The sequence below is a fragment of the Protopterus annectens genome, chromosome 7.part1, assembly GCF_019279795.1.
Source record: "Protopterus annectens isolate FY-2018-M chromosome 7.part1, PAN1.0, whole genome shotgun sequence".
Classification (NCBI taxonomy): domain Eukaryota; kingdom Metazoa; phylum Chordata; order Ceratodontiformes; family Protopteridae; genus Protopterus; species Protopterus annectens.
In genome coordinates this window covers 300,672,531-300,692,657 of record NC_056740.1, presented here as the reverse complement: position 1 = coordinate 300,692,657, position 20,127 = coordinate 300,672,531, and the positions used below count along the sequence as shown (strand labels likewise).

General features: G+C 41.8%; 1 protein-coding gene across 4 annotated transcripts in view; it reads right to left on the bottom strand.

Moving 5' to 3' along the window:
* The window catches only part of LOC122807740 (laminin subunit beta-1-like), a 2,263,691-nt gene that overhangs the window by 625,375 nt on the left and 1,618,189 nt on the right, over positions 1-20,127 (bottom strand). For all 4 annotated transcript variants that reach the window (XM_044078727.1, XM_044078725.1, XM_044078726.1 and 1 more), the window contains one exon: positions 14,214-14,377. In XM_044078727.1, the coding sequence (XP_043934662.1) occupies positions 14,214-14,377 (164 nt within the window). The remainder of the gene's footprint in view (positions 1-14,213; positions 14,378-20,127) is intronic.

Here is a 20,127-nt window from a genome sequence, read left to right as displayed (position 1 = left end):
TGTAGTAGGTCTGCTAGGTAATCCAGGATGAGAGGTAGGGAGGGCTATGCTGTTCTGGCTCCCTTGGCCTGGATCCAGGTGAAAAACCTTTTCCACTTGTCAGCATAGGATTTTCTAGTGCTGGGGCATCTGGCCTCACGTATAACATCTAGGACTTGTTTGCTTAGGCTGGCAGCTTGAGGAGAGTTCAGGGAATAAGCCAGGCTACCAGGTTAAGGGTCTGCAATTGGGGATGCATGAATTCTCCATTCCTCTGGGTCAGGAGTCTTGGCATCGGAGGTAGGTGCCATGGTGGCAGGGGTGACAGGATGTGCAGCAGTGGGTACCAGTGCTGACATGGCCAGTCTGGGGCAATCAGGATTGCCCTCGGTTTTCCTCCTTTATTTTGAGCAGTACCCTTGAAATGAGTGGTAGAGAGGGAAATGCATAGACCGAGAGGTTTACCCACTGGAAGGATAGAGCATCCACTTTCCAGGCATTGCTGTGAGGCTCCCTGGTGCAGAATTTGCTGAGCTGATGATTGGAGTGGGAGGCAAAGAGGTCCACCTTTGGGGTGCCCCATTTCTAGGTTACAAGCGTGAAGGTTCTGAGGTCTAACTGCCACTCATATGGGTCTAGCAGGTTTCTGCTTAAGTTGTCTGCCAAAGAGTTTAGGAAGCCTGGCAGGAATTGTGCTAACAGGTGCAGTTGCATGGCTGAAACTGTGTGCCAACAGGTCATGGCAAGCCTGCAGAGAGGATAAGAGTGAGTCCCTCCTTGCTTGTTGATATACCACATCACTATGTTGTTGTCTGTTTTGATCAGTAAAGGCCCCGGGGAGAGTAGGGGTCTGAAAGCTGTCAGGGCATGCTGAACAGCTAGCATCTCTTTTTGGTTGACGTGCAGATGTATTTGATTTGGGCTCCAATGGCCCTGAATGCACCTGCCGTCCAGGTGTGCACCCCTGGCATAGTCTGATGCATCTGTGGTGAGGGTCTGGGTGGCATGGGGTTGTGAGAAGGGAAGTCCCTTGTTGTGGTTGCATGCTGATGCCCACCAAAGAAGATCTTTCCTTAGACAAGGTATCATTGGTATGACAGTTTCCAGGTCCTGAGAGTGTTGACACCAAAGGCTTTTTAGGTACCATTGTAGTTTCCTCATATGCAGTCTGGCATATGGAATGAGTAGAATGCAGGAGGCCATGAACCCCAGAGCTTGCAGGATTTTCCTTGCGGATAACTGGGTTCTGGTGGCGAGTTGAGAGAAGTAGCCTGTCAGGTAGGCTTGTTTTTCTGGAGTAAGGAATGCCATCTGAGATGCTGTGTGCAGTCTTGCTACCAGGAATACAATGTTTTGTATCGGGATTGTTTTTGATTTATTTTCTTTGATGGTAAACCCCAGGGAAGTCAGTAGTTTCCTTTACAAAGGGCAGGTGCTGTAACAGCTTTTCCTGACTGTCTGCCTGAATCAGGTAATCATCTAAGTAGGGGTAAATTTGAATATTTCTTTGTCTGCAAAAAGCAATGGCTGGAGCCAGGCATTTTGTGAAAACTCTGGGAGCAGTGGATAATCCAAAGGGAAGCGCAGAGAACTAAAAGTGCATAGATCCTGCTCTGAAATGTAGATATTTCCTGCAAGATTCCCTGATAGGTCTCTTTTAGGTCTAGGGTGGCTAACCAAGCATCCTTGGAAAGCATAGGAAGAAGCTGCTGGAAGGTGAGCATTTTGAATTTTGTTATCACCAGAAAGGTGTTTAGAATGGATAGATCGAGGATTGGGTGCTTTTCTGGGTACCAGGAAGAGCATGGAATAGAAACCTTGGCCTATCTGTTCTGCAGGAACATGCTGCATTGCCCTCATGGACAGCAGATAAATGACTTGCTTTTTGCCCTCTGGCCACTGGTTTGGATGAAGATCTGGGAACCCTTTTGGGGTTGGCAGAGTGTGGAAATAAAATTTTTATCCCTGGGACACTATGTTGAGGACGCATCGGTCGTTGGTAATAGAGGCCCAGTTGCTTGTATGGAAGGAGAGTTTTCCTCCTCAGGACACAAGCAGGTGGGCATAGGTAAGGGATGGAAGTGTAAAGTCATTGTGAGTTCTTACCATAAGGAGGTGGCTTTGCACTCCCTGTTTTTGAAGAGAAGGAACTCCATTGCTTAGATCTCTGCATTCCCTGGGGCTGATGTCGGGGGGGTCTGCTTCCCCTGGGTCTGGACTGAGCTGGCCTGGAGGGGAGCAGGAAAGGACAAGGGCTTGGAAGGGCAATGCCTACTGAACCTCGGAGGCTGGACCTGTAAGACGTCTTTAACTGTCTGCATAGATTTAGCTTTCTCTTCCATCTTTTTTAAGACCTCTTCTGCCTTGGTGCCAAATAAATTGTCTTTGTTCAATGGTGCGTCCAATAATTTGGATTTGACATGGTCTGGCAAGGTCTGTTACTTAAGCCAAGCATGCCTTCTAAGGACTGAACCAGTGACTGCTTCCCTGCAAGATGCTTCTAGGGCATCAAAGCCACATTGCAAAGTGTGTTTAGTGACTTGGCTTCCAGAATGCATAAGCTCTTGTAATTCTTTATTTTCTGCACAAGCAGGAAAGGAAGATATTTTTTGTTTGAGGAGTTCCATGGTATGCTGCTGATATTTCAGCATGAGGAACTGACAATTTAATGCTCTAATAGCAAGAGTAGCAGAGGTGTATACTTTTCACCCCATCTGTCTAAAGCTCGGGAATCCCTGCCTGAGAGGGTGGGATTCTTAGCTGAAGTTGCTTTAATTCCTTTAGGTCTTTGAGAGTTGACCTCTGGGTCAGCAGTAGGATTTTTGAAAGGGAATTTGTGAGAGTCAGGGACTATGTAGTACCTGTCAGGTTTCCTGGGAACAGGAGGAAGGGTGTCAGGAGTCAAATTGGATTCCATAAAAACATCATCCACAACATCCAGGACAGGAGGAATGGCTGAAGGTCTGTGCTGTGGTAAATCTAAGAATTCCCCGAGTCTCTTTTTTGACTGAGGATTGTCTTGACATTCCCATTGGAAATGCTCCCTTAAAGTATGAAGGGTTTCCCAAATTAAAAATTTTCAAGTGGAGAGACAGAAGGAATGGATTCCTCTGCATCAGAATCCTCATAAGCAAAGAGGGGTTGCATGTCTTCATATTCAGAAGCATCAGAGTCATCAGACTCCTGTTCAGATAAAACTACTGGGGACAAGTCTCTTTTTCTTTTGGAAGGGGTAGCCTGGCTTCCCCTAATAAACATAAGGTCTTCTGCCATTTTAAGCATTTGAGATTGAGGCAAGGAAGCAGGTGCCTGAGCTTGGGTCGTCGTTTGTGGGTGTAGTTCATACCCTGGGCCTTAGAAACTCGGTAGTTTCAGAAAGAACTGAAGACGCAAAAGAAGTCATTGGTCTGTGTCGAGTATAGTTTGAAGTACTTCCTCGGAAGCTGGTGCCTGCTCAGTGACTCCTGACCCATCCAAGGTACAGATATCCAAGGGATCCTTAGTCGAAGAAAAGTCTTGCGACATACTGGACTCCAAAAAGGTCTCGGTAGTGGCCTGCAAATCCACAGAAGCAGGCATCAGGGGCTGCGAAAGCGCCTCACTGAGGACCAGAGAACTGACTACTAGCTTAGCGGAAACGTTGTTGGCAGTTTTGGACCTGTGCAGTCTGTCTCTGTCTTTATCCTTACTTTTTTGGAAGATTGGTAGTCGGATGGCTTACAGAATAATTAAAGTTAATCTTCACAAACACTCCATCCACAGCACAGGGAAGAACCTAAACCACCTACTGTGTTGTATTACTTAAGGAAACAAGATAAGCATTGCAAAGTATGTACTATCTGTTCATTACCTCTTGTAATTTTAACTAGTTTTTACCCTAGATCATGGTATACGATATCTAAGCTTACTCCAGCCAGGACTACCAGCAGCCTTACTCTACTACTTTGCTCCTTATATTTTTAATCTTTAACTAAGGGCGTAGTTTCTCCCACTTTGCCCATTTTTCTTTTCTCGATGTCCCACTTGTTTTTCTCATCGAGGTATCTCTGCTGCTATCATAGTGTTCTCCCACTAGATGGCAGCACTTGCCCACTAATCAGCTAGCTGTATTCTCAACTAGCAGCAAAGTGCTTCTACCAACGACTTACCTGTTTCTCCCACACTCTACATATCCCAATATCACTGTATTGCCATCCTTTTTTTATCCCCCTCCCGCAACTTATTGTCCCTTACCTTCAGACTACCTACCTGGAATCTCCATTCCACTTTCACTGATTGTCTTCCCAGTCTTTCTTGTCCTTAGTCTGCCCCGTTCCATTTGTCCTGCGGGGTCACTCCGCTCCCCTACCCTACCCCAAATTCCCACCCACCCCAGTACACCTAGACTTATACTTCCAAACCACACCCCTTTCCCTCTCAAAACCAATCATATCCTCCACCTACTTTAATCACCTGACCAAAGCCAATTACTTCTCTCTAACTGGATCTATCCTAACTCCTCCCCTTACTAACTACACCTCTAACTCAAATCACACAAGATGCAAACACCAGCTTCCCCACCACATATTAAACTACTACTTATTATCATTCTTTTACCTTTCATAACTGCATCTTATCTACTAACCTTCTATGAACACTCTAATTACTTACAATTCTACTACCCTAACAAGCAAACAAGTATTATACCGCCAACAACATCCCAAACACATATAAATATTACATCTCTACCTACCTACATACTTCCAAAGTATCACAGATTAACCCATATTAAATATGTCCATCTAAAACCTAGAAAACCTTTCAACCAACGTAATTTACTCCACTACCCTTGTCCAAAACCTCAACTACTTACCGGTGGTGACATCCATCCCAACCCTGGCCCAAAACACTCTGATAATATTGATAATATTGAACTCCAAAGCCCTAATCACTCAAATCTTATCCCACCTAGACTTCCTAATTCACTTTATATAGCTCACCTTAATATACGTAGCCTAAATAACAAAGCTGCCTACCTCCATGCTTTCCTGGATGTCCACTCTTTTGACATACTATGTTTGTCAGAAACATGGTTAAAACCCTTAACTACTGATAATGAAATCTTACCACCTGGTTACAATATCCTAAGAGCAGACCGCAAAATCAAAAAGGGAGGGGGAGTTGCTATACTCTTTAAAAAAGGGTTACAAATCTCCACACTAGACTTCCATCTAACTCTTCATAATGTAGAAATCCTTGCCACCAAACTTCAACTCAATGCTAGTAAATCAATAATCATCATCTGTATCTACCTACCTCCTGGTAATGATACCTGTATCCTTGAAGACACCCTCGCTGGATTATCTTCATCTTTCCCTCAAGAGACTATAATTCTAGGATACTTTAATATTGATTGGAAAACCTGCACACATAATCAGCCAACTTCACATATTAACCTACACGGATTTTCACAAATGATCAACTTCCCAACCAGAATTAACACACCCAATAATAAAGAGAGTATATTGGATTGGATACTCATAAACAATCACCAACAAATGTATAAGGCTGGAACCCTTCCTGCAGATGTAAGTGACCACTCACTCATTTTTATCATTAGGCATAAGACAACTACTCCTAACCCAGCCACTCTTAGAACAATTAGAACCAATAAAAACTTTAATACTGACTCTTTTCAAAGTGAACTTTGAGCATGTGATTGGACACCCATAAAACACCTCCCTCTAGATGATGCAGTGAATTACTTTAATTCAAAATTCTTAACAATCCTAGACTATCATGCACCTAAGCATACTATCAGAACTAAGTCTAAGCCAGCCCCATGGCTCACTAAGGAAACCAGACAGAAAATCCTACTTAGAAACAAATTCTGGGCTCTATGGAGATCTACTAAGCAACCTGCAGACCAACTTAAATTTAAACAAATGAGAAATGATACAAAAAAAGCCATTCTCTTGGACAAAAAAAAAACTTTTACTGTCATCTCCAGCAAACAAACCAAAGGAATCCACAAACGTTCTGGGCCAGCATTAACAAACTTCTTCACCCTGGTCACTCCACTACACCACCCCTTACAGGAGCCAATCCCAAAAATCCCAAACAAACAGCAAACGCCTTTAATACCTTCTTCACAGAGGCCATCCAATCACTGGCCAATCAAATAACAATTCAGGATTGTATTCACCCAAATTCTGCAACAAATTCACTCTCTATAGTCCACTGGCAACCAATCCCAACTCACCTTATCTGTAATCTTCTACAAAAACTTAAGCCATCAACCCCATCAGCCGATAAACTACCAGCAGAATATCTCCAAAAAGCTGCCAAAGCTATAGCCTGTCCAATATCAATCCTGCTAAATAGAACCTTAAAAGAAGGAAATATTCCTGCCATCTGGAAAATCTCCCACATCATCCCCCTACACAAAGGTGGCAATTCTAATGAATACTCCAACTACCACCCAATAGCATTACTTTCTCCTTTAGCTAAAATAATGGAAAGATGTATCCATAAACAGCTACTAGATCACTTACTGCAAAACAATCTACTTGCAGATTGCCAACATGGCTTTAGACCTATCCTTCTCTGATAATATCAATCATAACATCCTCTCCTCAGCACTCTTTATTGAACTTTCCAAAGCTTTTGATATGGTCAACCACCATTTACTTATAAATGTACTAAGATCTCTTTCCCTAGATTCACTGGTTATTCAATGGTTCCAATCGTACCTTAACAACAAACAACAAGCTGTGCATGGGACAATAACCTATCTTCACATCTCCTCATTACACTAGAAGTCCCTTAGGGCTCAATTCTTGGTCCCCTCCTATTCTCAATCTATATAAATGACCTTCACCTAGCAATTACTCAAGCTACCTGTATTCAATATGCAGATGATTCTACAATCATCTGCTCAGCTAAATCCTCATCTGAACTACAGTCCTTAACCCAGAAAATGTTTACTATAGTAGAAAACTGGTTTTTACAACGATGCCTCCTCTTGAACCCCAAAAAGATAAAACTATTGCTCTTTACACGCAAGTCCAGCCCAATAAACATCTCAGTCCTATCCAATAATGGTACCATTATATCTCCAGACCTAACCACTAAACTTCTAGGTATAACAATAGATAACAACATTACCTATGAAACTCACATTAACAATACTATAAAAACTGTAAATAGGAAACTGGGCTCCCTTTATAGGATAAAGCCATTCCTTACTCCACAAGCCAGAACTTCTATTGCCCATACCCATTTAACATCCACACTCCTCTATGCTTCATCCATATACACAAATCTGACTAAAAACAACCTCAACAAGCTGTCAAACTCTTATAATAACATAGCTAGATTTGCCACATCTTCCTCTTTCAGGACCCACCACTGTTATAATCTGAAACAACTAGGCTGGCTTGAGCTACAAAATCAACTCCATTACAACCAACTTACCACTGCCCATAAAACCCTCTTATAACCAGCTAGAACTCCAAATACTATCAAACGTTTTTACCCCATATAAAAACCTTATTACCTTACACTCATCCAAGAAATTACTAGTATCCACAAGTATATCCAACAATAGCTCTGGTGACTCTCTGTTCTCTAATGCTGTTGGAAAATACTGGAACCAACTTCCAAATGAACTGACATCACTGTCCTCTTTATCACTATTTAAACAAAAATTGAAACTTTACCTGAAAACACACTGGTTATGCCCCTGTACAAACCCAGACTAATCAAAAATGGCATTGCTATCATCATCACTGCTGACCCAGTATTTCTCAACCATTACTTTTACTTTCATGGACTAATCCATATCTGTTCCTTATTCTATCCACAAAAAAAAAATAAATATATACTTGAGAATAGAGTTTCTAGCAAATGTTTCTAATGTTCTGTAATAATTTTTGTATTCAACAATTGAAATGTTATGTAATAATCTGCAAATAATTTCTGTACATGCATTTATATGATTTATATGTTAATAATTTTATGTTAATCTTTTTGTTAATCTTCTTAAGTGGAGCTTCTCTCCCCAGGCTTCTGCTGAAAATGGACATGCATCCAAATAGACTAGCCCGGTCAACAAATGTAAAATAAATAAAATAAATAAATATCAGAATTCGAGGACTGAGAGCAAAAATAACTAGCTACAATAAGGGCCCGACGACAAAGTGACAGCGAGGGATGTCTTGGTCTGGGCCTAAACAGGTGACACAGTAAGAATGGAAGTCTCGGTGTGGTATTTGCTTCCCACAGGCGAGACAATTGTTAACTTTTTCTGACATCGGTTAGAGCAAGAAAAAAGGATCCCCAGTGGGGTACTTAGGTTTAGAAGACTTCAACTTCAATTCAGAAATGAAAACTCAGGTAGCAGCCAATCGGCACTTGTGCGAATTGCTTCTGCTTCGGGCTCCTAGGCAAGAAAGACTGATGTAATGGTATCGGCTGTCTGATTTTATACCACTGACGACCTGACGTCAGTCCTGGAGCGACAGCAACTGACGCAGAAATACTAAGCCTCTGGTATTCGTGCCGACTGAGGGCTACCCCTGGAAAGATAACCCAAATGGGATGACTGCAACAGTGAAATACGAAGAACATCTGTGCTGGCTCTATTTCTATGGCATAAAGGATGGGCTGGGTAAGATTCGTTAAGTGCTCTAAGTGGATAGGAAGATTTTACTTATTTATCAATTTATTTATTTGTTGCTACTATTGCTTTACTTTTAGAACTGTCATGTAGCACATATGGCTCAGAAACATGATCCATCTGTGCTGAGTACAGGTATTGTTGATGATAAAAGATTTGGCATTTCCAACACCTGAAAACCATTTTCTGGTCTACCTATATACTGCAGGCAGTTAGTGGTAACCACGTTATGTATTAGTTTTGGGATGTGTGTTAATGCTATAACACACAGTGATATCTTTTTTCTATCAGCTTTGATATTACAGTGTGTGCTTGTTTGAGTCTGCACTAATAGTGTCTGATGGTATTTATGGTAGTTGCTTTCTTGCACATGTTTGTTAATATTATGTACCAGTGACATCTTTCTTATCATTTTTATTATTACCCTTATCATTTTTTTTATTTTATACTTGGACAGCACATAGGTTAACAGCCTCTTTCAATGTGACAAAAACAGAAAAGCACTCTGTGTCTGTTCTGATATCTCTATGTTCAAAGTTTGGGTTGCATAGTGAATAGAATATGTTTCTGCCATCTTTTATCTTGTGTTTTTGACTATTTTGGGGTGTAAATGTTAGTGCATAAAAACATCTGACTATACTGACTGTTCATTATGTTTTTGTATGCTTTTGGTCACGTAATAGTGAGGGTGCATTGATGGTGCTAACGTGTATGTGTGTGTGTGTGTGAGTGTGTGAGTGTGTGTGTGTGTGTGTGTGTGTGTGTGTGTGTGTGTGTGTGTGTGTGTGTGTGTGTGTGTGTGTGTGTGTGTGTGTGTGTGTGTGGTGTATGGGGATGGTGTGAGTGCACAAATGATCACATACGCATAACTGCAGGTGGTTAAATGTATAAGCATGCATATACCCTATGTAATTAATCTGTAACACATAGAACAAGCTTGTTATTATCTGAAACTGAGAAAAAATGGCATTGTTAGAAGGATGTGCATACTAAAGACTCTAGCAATAACATGCTTGCTACAGTGAGGTTCTTACATATGAAACTTGTTATTACAAGTGATACTTGCAATTGCTAATACACTGTATTGACCATGGAACTGTAGGTGAAATCATCTAACACCTTTGAAAACTGTAATACCCTTCATGCTGTCACACAAATGGCAGCCAGAATGTAATGAAGTGCAATCAGCCAACAGCTTTAAATGCAGTGCTGAAATGGACAGCAGCTACATTGTAGGAAGGTGCTGTGCCATGAATACTAGACTTATCTTATGAATGAGACAAGTTTTACAAAACATTATGTGAGAAAAGCTAACTGTATCCTTTCTGACACAGCATAATCTAACACTACAACTCTAGCATTTGAAAACTCAATGTACTATAAACAGCTAAGAGCAGATCATCAGTCATAACTTCAGCATTTTATGTGTCTTTCAAATAAATTTCAAGAAATTCACTGCATTTGCTGTTTGTTGAGGTGGATGTCTTGGAATCCATTTCTGTGGCACACAATGAACTGGTTATAACCATCGCTGTAATACATGGAGTGTGATGACTGCACATGGAAGTTGTCAAAAAGAAAAGCTTGTTATGCACATTTGAATGTTATTATTATCTAGTCTCATGCTACCACACAATAAGGATCCACCACAGAACTGCATCAAAGAGGCACAACAACTTTGAAAGCTGTAACACACTTCGCATCAGCACACCTACACAAAACAAAAATGTGACAGAGTAAAGTGTCGAGCTTTTAAATTTATTAGTTAGAAGGAGGTGTGCTTTAATTTTGACTGTTGTCTACGTGGAAATGCTAATTGTCTTACAACTTTCAAAGCAGTGAGACATTTTGCAGTCCTACACATTTTTCTTTGTAACTGGTAATACATCAAAACAGTGAAAGCTCCATACATTATGAAAAATTATGATTGCTTTTTGTCATAAGCAACATATTTTGTGTTCTGGAAATGGATGTCAAAATTTGCTTCTCAAGCTTTACTCTCAAGATGAGTTTCTTGACATCCATTGTCTTGAAATTATAATAAATTGGTTATGACTGGAGACCTGATAATAATTATCTATGGTGTGTATTGGTTATAAGTTTGGTTTGCAGTAATTTAACTGTTAAAAGTTGATTATAGGAATGTCAATTTGCATATGTTATCTCTGTCTCAATGCTCACATTTACAATGACATTTCAAAATGTGTGCCTGCAAGTCTAGATTTAGGTTCATAGGTAGGTACTAGGCTATCTGCCCAAGGGCATTTATAAGCCTAGCCAGAGTGTGTCAGCTTTCGCCGCCTTGTTGATTAATTAAAGCCTCTGTCAAGAAGAGCCAATAAAGTGATCCAAGGGGTGTATTTTCTGTTACCCATCCACTCGTCAAGGTTTCTCTTGAAGAGTGTTAGTGAGGGGTTCTGCCTAACGTAGTTAGGAATTTTGTTCCAAAGCATGGGGAGTCTCTGTGACTGGAATCTATCCCTCCAGCATGTTCTATTTATTGTTGTGGCGAGGTGTAGCTCACTAGAGCGAGTGGCTCGCAGTGACTTGGATTTCTTTAGGTGGAGCATGTCCATCAATTCTGAGTTGGATATGGCTTTGTAAGTCAGGCAGAGATCACCTCTAAGTAAGCGATATGCCACTGAGTACAGCTGGAGTTTTTCCAGTAGGGCTGCATAGGACATATGTTTGAGACCAGTAATCCTCTTGGTGAGGTACTTTTGTGGTCTTTCCAACTGTTGGAAGGATCTTGTGAGGTACATCCCAAACGGGGCATTGTACTCTATGATGGGTCTGATGATTGACGAGTAGAGGGGCACTATAACCTCTTTATTTCTAGATGCAAACCCTTTAGTAATTTGATGGGCTACATAGAAGAATTTCCTAACTACTTTGGCAATATGATTGTCAAAGAAGAGATTACTATCTGCCTGGGTCCCCAGATCTCTTATTACCTCTTCTGTATTAAGGGGGCTGCCAACTACGTGGTAATTCATGGGTGTTTTGTTTTTCCCAAATGGGATGTCTATGCGTTTTTTGGCATGTAGCTTGAGACCATGACTTTGACATCAGGTGTCTGTCTCAGTAAGGCCCTTTTGGAGAATGTCCATGCCAGCCAGAGAATCAGTTATGGCTCCCAATTTGCAGTCATCGGCGAACTTGGTTAGCCATAGTCCTCCTGTGTTTGCTTGTACTTCTGAGAAGTATATGCCGAATAGTAGGGGTCCCAGGACTGAGCCTTGTGGGACACCACTTGTGACTGGTTTAGAGTCGGACCTGGAGCCCACTATTCTTACCGTGTGACTTCTGTCTGTAAGCCATTTGGCAACCCATCTCGTGATGTAGGAGTTTATGTTCAGGGTGGTGAGTTTTTCTATAATTCCAGAGTGGGGAATGGTGTCAAAAGCCTTGGTGAGGCCAAGGTAGGCTGTGTGAACTACCTTCCCCTCATCTATGGCCTTGGTGACTGTCTTGAAGAAGTCAACCAGGTTTAGTAGGCATGATTTGCCCTTAACAAAGCCGAACTGGGTCGGGTCAAGTGTTTGGAGGTTCCCAATGTCTTTGTTAATGAGTTCCATGATGATGTGCTCCATAGCCTTGCAAACCAGGCTAGTCAGGCTTATGGGGTGATAGTTACCAGGGTCAGTTGTGGCCCTTCCTTTGTGGAGTGGAATAACCATTGGTGTGTGCCATTCTATGGGCAAGTAGCCTGTGGAGAGGCTGAGGTTGAACAGTGTGTTTAGGTGGGGGGTTAGTTTGTTCTGTAGTTCGTGCACGACACAGCCGTGGTCCTGGGTCAAGTGCTGGTGTTTTGCAATTTGCCTGGAGGATCTCGGATCATGCATCATGCGGAGACTAATCTGGAGGTGTAGGTATCCTTGATGAATATGTCTCCTTGATTTTTGTGTTTCATGTGTTGTTCACGAAATATATGTGGTATGAAATGTCATCTGGCCCCCCCCATACTCTGTGCTTTTTGGCTTTGAAAAGGCTGTCATGGAGAAGTGATCTGTGCCACAATGCATTTGCATTTTTTGCCTGAGGTTAGTTGCACATGGATGATCTCGGAGGTATCATGCTGCCTACTATCTGGGGAGTGTAGGTAGGTATCCTGAAAATATGGATACACCCCCTCCTTTTGTGTTTCAGTCCATGTTCTGTGGCCGAAATATGTGGTATGAGTTGTAGCCCATCTGGCCCCATTGACTCTGTGCTTTTGGCTTTTGAAAGGGCTGTTTTCACCTGTGCATCTGTGATTTCTGGGACACTACACTTTTCTGGTATTGTTGTGGGCCTTTTTGGGGGTGAGAGGGGTGTGAAGTTTGCACTCAATCTATCTGCCAGGCAATATCAGTGGGTTCAGTATATTTTGTGCCATTTTGCACTAGCTCAGAGCATATCTGCGAGTTGCCACTTAGATTCTTGACATAGCTAAAGAAGGCTTTGTGGTTATCTTTCGAATCCTTGGCTATTTTTCTTTCGAAGTTAGCCTTGGAGGATTTTATGAGGGACCTTGGTTTCTTACTGATACTGATCAGGGATGTCTTTCTTTCGTGGGATTTGCTTTTTTTCTGAACTAGTTTCGTCCTTCTATTGTATAGCCTGTTTATGGCAGGGGTCCACCTGACTGGTTTCCTTCTCTTAGGGGAGCAAGTCTTGGTTTTGCTGGGGATGGCACGATCCATGCATCCTTGTAGGTGCTCATAGAGTGCATTTGTAAAGGTTCCTGCATCTTGGACAGTGTTATCCTTTAGCGTGGGGGCTGTGAAACTTACCACCTCTGTCTTAAGTAAGGTGAAGTTTGCTATAGGAAAGTTTTTCACTGTGCTTTCCTTGGTTGGAGATGGTGGTGTGGTGTGGACATCCAGAGTGATTAGTTTATGGTCTGATCTAACCAGTGACGGGTTGACCTCTGGTGTGGAAAACCTGTCGCCCATGTTGGTGATGACCAGGTCCAATATGTTTTCACCTCTGGTAGAGGAGTTTACCAGCTGATCCAGGACATTTGAGTTGATAAATTCCAGGAAGCGTTGGACCTGGGAGTTTGTACTTGAGTAGTTTTCCCAGTTAACGGTAGGGTAATTGAAATCACCCAATATCAGGGTGTTCGGTAGGACCTTCATGTTTTCCAGCATCTCCAGAAAGGCGGAGTGGTGGTCCTGGGTCATGGAGAGTGATCTGTATCAGGCCACAATTTGCATTGCAGATTTGCCTGAGGTTAGTTGCACATGGATGATCTCGGAGGTATCATGCTGCGCCACTAATCTGGAGGTGTAGGTATCCTTGATGAATATGGATACACCCCCTCCTTTTGTGTTTCAGTCCATGTTCTGTGGCCGAAATATGTGGTATGAGTTGTAGCCCAGTAGTGCTGAGGTGCTCTGTGGAGCCTTGAACCAGATTTCAGTTACTGCACAGATGTCGACGTTCTCCATACTGAGGAGTGCTTCGAGCGCGTGCATTTTGAGATTTAAACTCCTGGTGTTGAGTTGAATGTGGAAACTGTTGTAATGCATTTAGTGCTAGTCACTAGACATATCACACTCACACTTCTTCCAAGCCCTCTGTTCCTTACCTGTGTATCCAGGCACACACTGACAAACAATGAGATTTGACTCCACATCCATATGGCATGTGTTCCCATGATATTGACCACTGCCTGGGTATCCGGGACATGGGCATGGACGACACTGCTTGCCAGATCCCAACACTGGGTCTCCAAAGTAACCATCCAAGCACCTAATGATGGAAGAGAAAACAGTTTATTTCTGTGTCAGTGTCTGAGTAATCAAAGCTACATATTGAAAAACATGTTATTTTATTCATTGTGTTAAAAGATGTGGAAAATAAAAATGGTTAGGATTGCAAAGATTCTATTCTCTGATGTTCATTAAAGTCTTCATATGCTGTACCATATTTCTTTCATTATATATAGCAAAGGTTTGGACAGAAGCTGAGGTCACTGATTGTTTGGACACTTAAAATGTTGTTTTATCAGTCAACCTGGCTAGGTTGTGCTGTCATATTGGGTCAGCAGCCACTTTTATAACTAGTCAAAATGAACTTCCAGCATAAATATCACAGCCCTTCCTCTGTATGGACTACTAGTACAGAAAAGGGTCTATATCAGATCACCGAGCACTAACACGGTGATTAATTGACCATATGTAAGTGAAAGTTTACAATTTTGAACTGTTAGAACAGCGATTTTTTTCCTAGGGAAAAAAATCGTTGTTCCAACAAAAAAAAAAAAAAAAAAAAACATACTTTAAACATTACATTAAGTGGGGGGCTTCGCACCCCCCTACTTAAATATACCAACTTTGAGACCGCACTACAGTGCCAAAAATGACAAAGTAATGAAGCGGCCAAGCAAATTCTTTCTGAGGGAAAGAATTTGCTTAAAAGCCACTTAGATATTTTGCTGTTTCAGGCTTTTGAGTTCGACCAAGGCGCATTCGAAAGAATGTGTTTTCGGTCTTCTAATAGGGAACCTACAGAAAGTAATAACAATAATAACAGCAGTAGTAGTAATAATAATAATAATCAAGCACAGAGATGTGTCTTTTATCCTAGCAAAAATTCACCAAGATTACACAAAGAGGTACTGCACATTTTAATAATCGTTTGGAGAGCTGGCTATATTCTATATAAGCATCAGTTATTCAAAAGAAGACATACATTTATTCATTTATTTCAATTTGTTTACCAGCAAAGTCTGACACACACACACACACACACACACACACACACACACACACACACACACACACACACACACACACAGCCAAATCATGGTCAGCAGGGGCATAGGAAGAAAAGCTCCAGAGGTGTACAGTATAATTTCTGTTGAGGATTCTTCTTCCTGAATCATCCTACAGCTCCCTGAGCGGTGCCCCACATCCATCGCCAGGTTTACTGGCTACCTCCTTAACCCACTGGACCATCTCTGATAGGGCTAGGGCTGAAGTAGAACTGAAGAGACTCTAGGGGGTCTGGCTATTCACATTTGCTGGGGGAAGGGTTCTATTTTTTATGGTCTACCCCTAGTGCTTCCTCTCTCCATTTGGTCCCTTGTTGTACATCCTAGGTGAGGAGGTGAGATGGGGACATGAAGGAGTATCATCCCACCTCCCCAGCCGGTCACCATTGTCCCCACCCTAATCCTCCTTTTGTCACAAACCTCCTAGTGTGAATTCTGCAGCCTCCACCAGGGATCATCACAGGGGATGTCCATGGAACCATCCACTCACCAGGGGTGTTAACAGTCATTCTTCCCCGACACTCTGTCAGATGCTTGATACACTAATTAAACCTGGGATGCCTGAGTTGTAGTCAGAACTTTATCCCTTTATGCCACCAGAGTGGCAGGTGTACAAAATAAATGCAATCAGAGTAGACAACATCCACATCTACTTCCACTGACACAGCTCCTGTGCCTGAAAAACCCACTTTATTGCCTCAGGATTGCATGCAAGGATAGGAAGAGGTTGAAATATATCAGCCCAGAGAGTAGCTTCATCTCTAGTGGCAGTCAGACGTGACTGCTGCTAGGCCCATGGAGTGAAGTGACCTCAGGGAATAGTGTGGCACTGGACAAGCACACCATGGATACTGCCTCCTATCCTGAGCTGAATGTCTCCATAACTACTACTATGCGTTTGTGCAGGACAATAATACAGGGATAGGGAGAGGCCAATAAAACCATACCTGAGCTGGTCAGGGTAGCATGTAGTGTGCGTGAAGACATGCAGAATTGCCAGGGCCAGATGTGCACCATATTTGATAATCAGCATGAGAATTCTGTAGTCTGCAAGTGAAGTGTTCCTTTGCAGCAGCTTATCACAGCCATCACTCTTTCTGTGGCCTCTCCCACTATAGGAGGGGATAGGTTAAGGTCTCAGACCCATTGGGCCACCATTTCCATATCACTAGCTGGGGTTTAGGGCACCATTTGGCACTGTCAACATACATGCAGATAGGGTGTACATGCAGAGAACATCCATAGCACATCCTACTATTCATACTCAACACTCCATCCTCTGTGCATGTTTTGGATTGTACCTTTGACCTTTACAGGAGAGAGCACACCCTTGGGAAGGGAAATGAATGGTCAATGCATACATTTCCTGTGAGTGCCCTAGGCCTGCCCACTAAACCTCAGTGCAGTGCTGCCTCATCTGCGGGAGCTGTGGGCATGCACACAGGCATGCATATCTACATGGGTCTATATTACCTTGTCGAATGATGAAAAGAGTGAACGCTCTTTCATTGAACTGACAAGGCCAAAACCACTAAAGAGCGAAGTCATGGGTCATCAACTTTTTTCCCAGGGAAAAAAAATCGGTGGGCCGTCTTCTGGACTTTGCCATTTTGTCCACTATGGTGTGATCTCGGAGTTGGTATATTTAAGTAGGGGTGTATGGGGGGCACATTTTATGTTTAAATCTTTTTTTTTTTTTTTTTGCGGACCAGCGATTTTCTTTCCCTGGGAAAAAATTGCTGTTCCGTGTCTTCGCTTTTTAGTGGTTTCAACCTTATTGGATCGATGAAAGAGCATTTGCTCATTTCATTGTTCGATAAGGTAATATAGACCCATCTACACCACCCACCACTATCCACTCACAATGTAATGGAGACTTGAGCAACTCCCTGGCCAGTCTCTTAGCTCCCCACAATCATCAATGCAACAGACACACACACACACACAGACACACACCATGGTCAAATGTGGCCCTAGGCAGGGCAATGGACTGGACTCTGTGCCTGCAGCAGAGCCCTCCCCCCACAGAGCTACCACCCCATTACCCTACACCTGCCCTCACAGCCATTCTAGTGTCCGATTACTTGGCTATTCCTCCCCAATTACCAAAAACACTGCTCAAACCTGTCAGTGCACACTATTTTCTTCTTTACTTCTACAATGACTACAGATATTTGGATTTAATTTAAAACTGTTATTTCAAATTTTATAGCTCTGATAGCTTTTTGCTACACAAAACAATACAGTCTCAGAATTAAAACAGACTTAGCATGAACAGTAAACTTCCCTTAAATGAAAACAACATTGAAACGAACATTCAAAGAAAATTGATCTGGCCAGTGACGGATTAAGTTTACCTTTGTGCTGTTTTCAAATCACAGACCCCTTTGCACACATTTTTTAGGACCATGCATACATGCACATGTTCTTTGATTCACATTTCAGATTGTATTAAATTATATTCCTTGTGTAATGCAGCACCATGTGTTAGAGTGTATTTTAAATTTGTAGTTTTGAACACTTTTTACCAGTAAGCAATGAAACAAAACATATGAACCAACAAAAATGAAAATACCTATTTCACAACATTTCAACCATAAATGCCTATTCAAACATCATTATAATCTACCAGTATCAGTCAATATGTACAATCTCTGCAGAAGTAAAAGTCATCTGTATAATACCACATTAAAAAGATCTGTAATTAAAGAAGAGATTGCTGCTGGCCAACAGCTTTACTTTTCAGTGTCTCATCTACAAATTCAGTGTCTGCTGCCCTTGAAGAATACATTGCCTATGTTACATTCAAAAAAGTATATATACCAAACACCTCCCTCAAACCTGTACCTAATAGCTACATCAAAACTGTACTCACCTTGCTCTGCATCTACTGACAGCATCCCTCCCACCTTTCTCCAACTTGCAGCTGAATCTCTTGCTCTTCCAATATCTATCTTAATAAATCGCCATCACAGAAGCCAAAGTCCCTACCATATGGAAACAATTCCACACTCTCCCTATACACAAAGGAGGTAACTCCTCTAATATCTCTAACTTTAGACCTATCACTGTCCTCTCCCCTCTATCTAAAGTTCTTGAAAAGTGTATACTTCAATAAGTTATGCAATATCTAACACAGGAAAATCTTCTAACACCCACTTAACATGCTTTCAGACCCAGACATAGAACTACCTCTGCTCTTTTATCCTTTCTTGACACAGTCTCTCTAGCCAGGGATGACCATAAACTTATTTCTTTTCTGTTCTTGGACCCGTCAAAAGCTTTTGACACTGTTTCTCATCATCTTCTATTGCACTAACTGCACAACCTTAATTTCTCCTATGATACTGTTACATGGTCCTCCAGCTACCTCTCTGACAGATCCCAATCAGTCAGATGGCAGTCTGCACTCTCCCCTCCTCTCCCTGTCAAAATGGGTGTTCCCCAAGGATCTATCCTTGGGCCATTACTTTTCAATATTTTCACTAATCAACTCTATACTTGCTGTCCTCAGTCATCACTAGTCCAATATGCTGATAACTCTACAGTTACTACGATTGCTAACTCTCCCTCTGAGCTCTACTCTATAACCCAAACTTCCTTTAACTCAGTCGAAACATGGCTCTCTGACAACCAGCTCATCCTTAACCCAAAAAAAACTAAGCTGTTGCTCTTCCAACCAAAAAATCTCAGCAATATCAAACCCTCCTTTACCATTCTATCCCTTAATAACACTCCTATTCAAGTAGAACCCATCACCAAAACTATTAGGTATCACCATAGATGAGCAACTAAAATTTGACATACATGTCAAAAAGTGTTTCAAAAAGACACATCAGAAATTAGGGCTGCTCTACAGAAATAAAAAATTCCTTTCCTCCGAAGCTAAAGTTACTCTCTCCCATTCATACCTGCTACCCAGTCTAATGTATGGCTGTCAGATTCTCACAAATCTTAACTCATCTCTACTGACTAAACTCGAATCTACCTACAATAAAGTGACAAGATTTGCTGCTCAACAAACCTACAAATCTCATCACTGTATCTCTCTAAAACATCTAAACTGGTTAGAACTCCCCCACCTGCTTCTCCACTCTCAGCTCCAGATCATTCACTCTATCCTTTACCAACCTTCCTACTGCCCAACTCTATCTAATCTCATCTCCCACTATTCTCCCACCAGACCTCTACGAAGCTCTAACCAAAATCTGCTCCAAATCTACAAACCCAAATCTAAATTTGGATGTAACTTGTGCAGTTATCACCCCACTTTTGCACAGAATAAACTCCCACTACATATTAGGACCATCACCCACCCAAAACAATTCAAGGTTGCTACCAAAGAATACCTTATAAATCACTGGTTCTGCCACTGCACACAGCCACCGTAATCATCCCACTCATCCCATAATCCAACTTACCCTCTAAACAATTCTCACTCTCTCTTCCTTGCTCTCCCTTTAATCTTCCCTGACTTCTCTTTTCTTTAAACTTCCAAACTCAAGCTAACTAATACCTATTATAATTATTAACTACTAGCTGTGTTTCCCTGACACAACAAACTCGCATACTATCCTGGCTTATGTAACCTCTATTTCCTTTTCAACACTTTGGCTATCACGTCTTACTTTCTTCAGTTTCTGATATATACCAAATTATGTGTACTGTAAACACTGTATTTATTACTCCATGCCTTGTGAATTACAGATGCGTAATGCTTTTATAT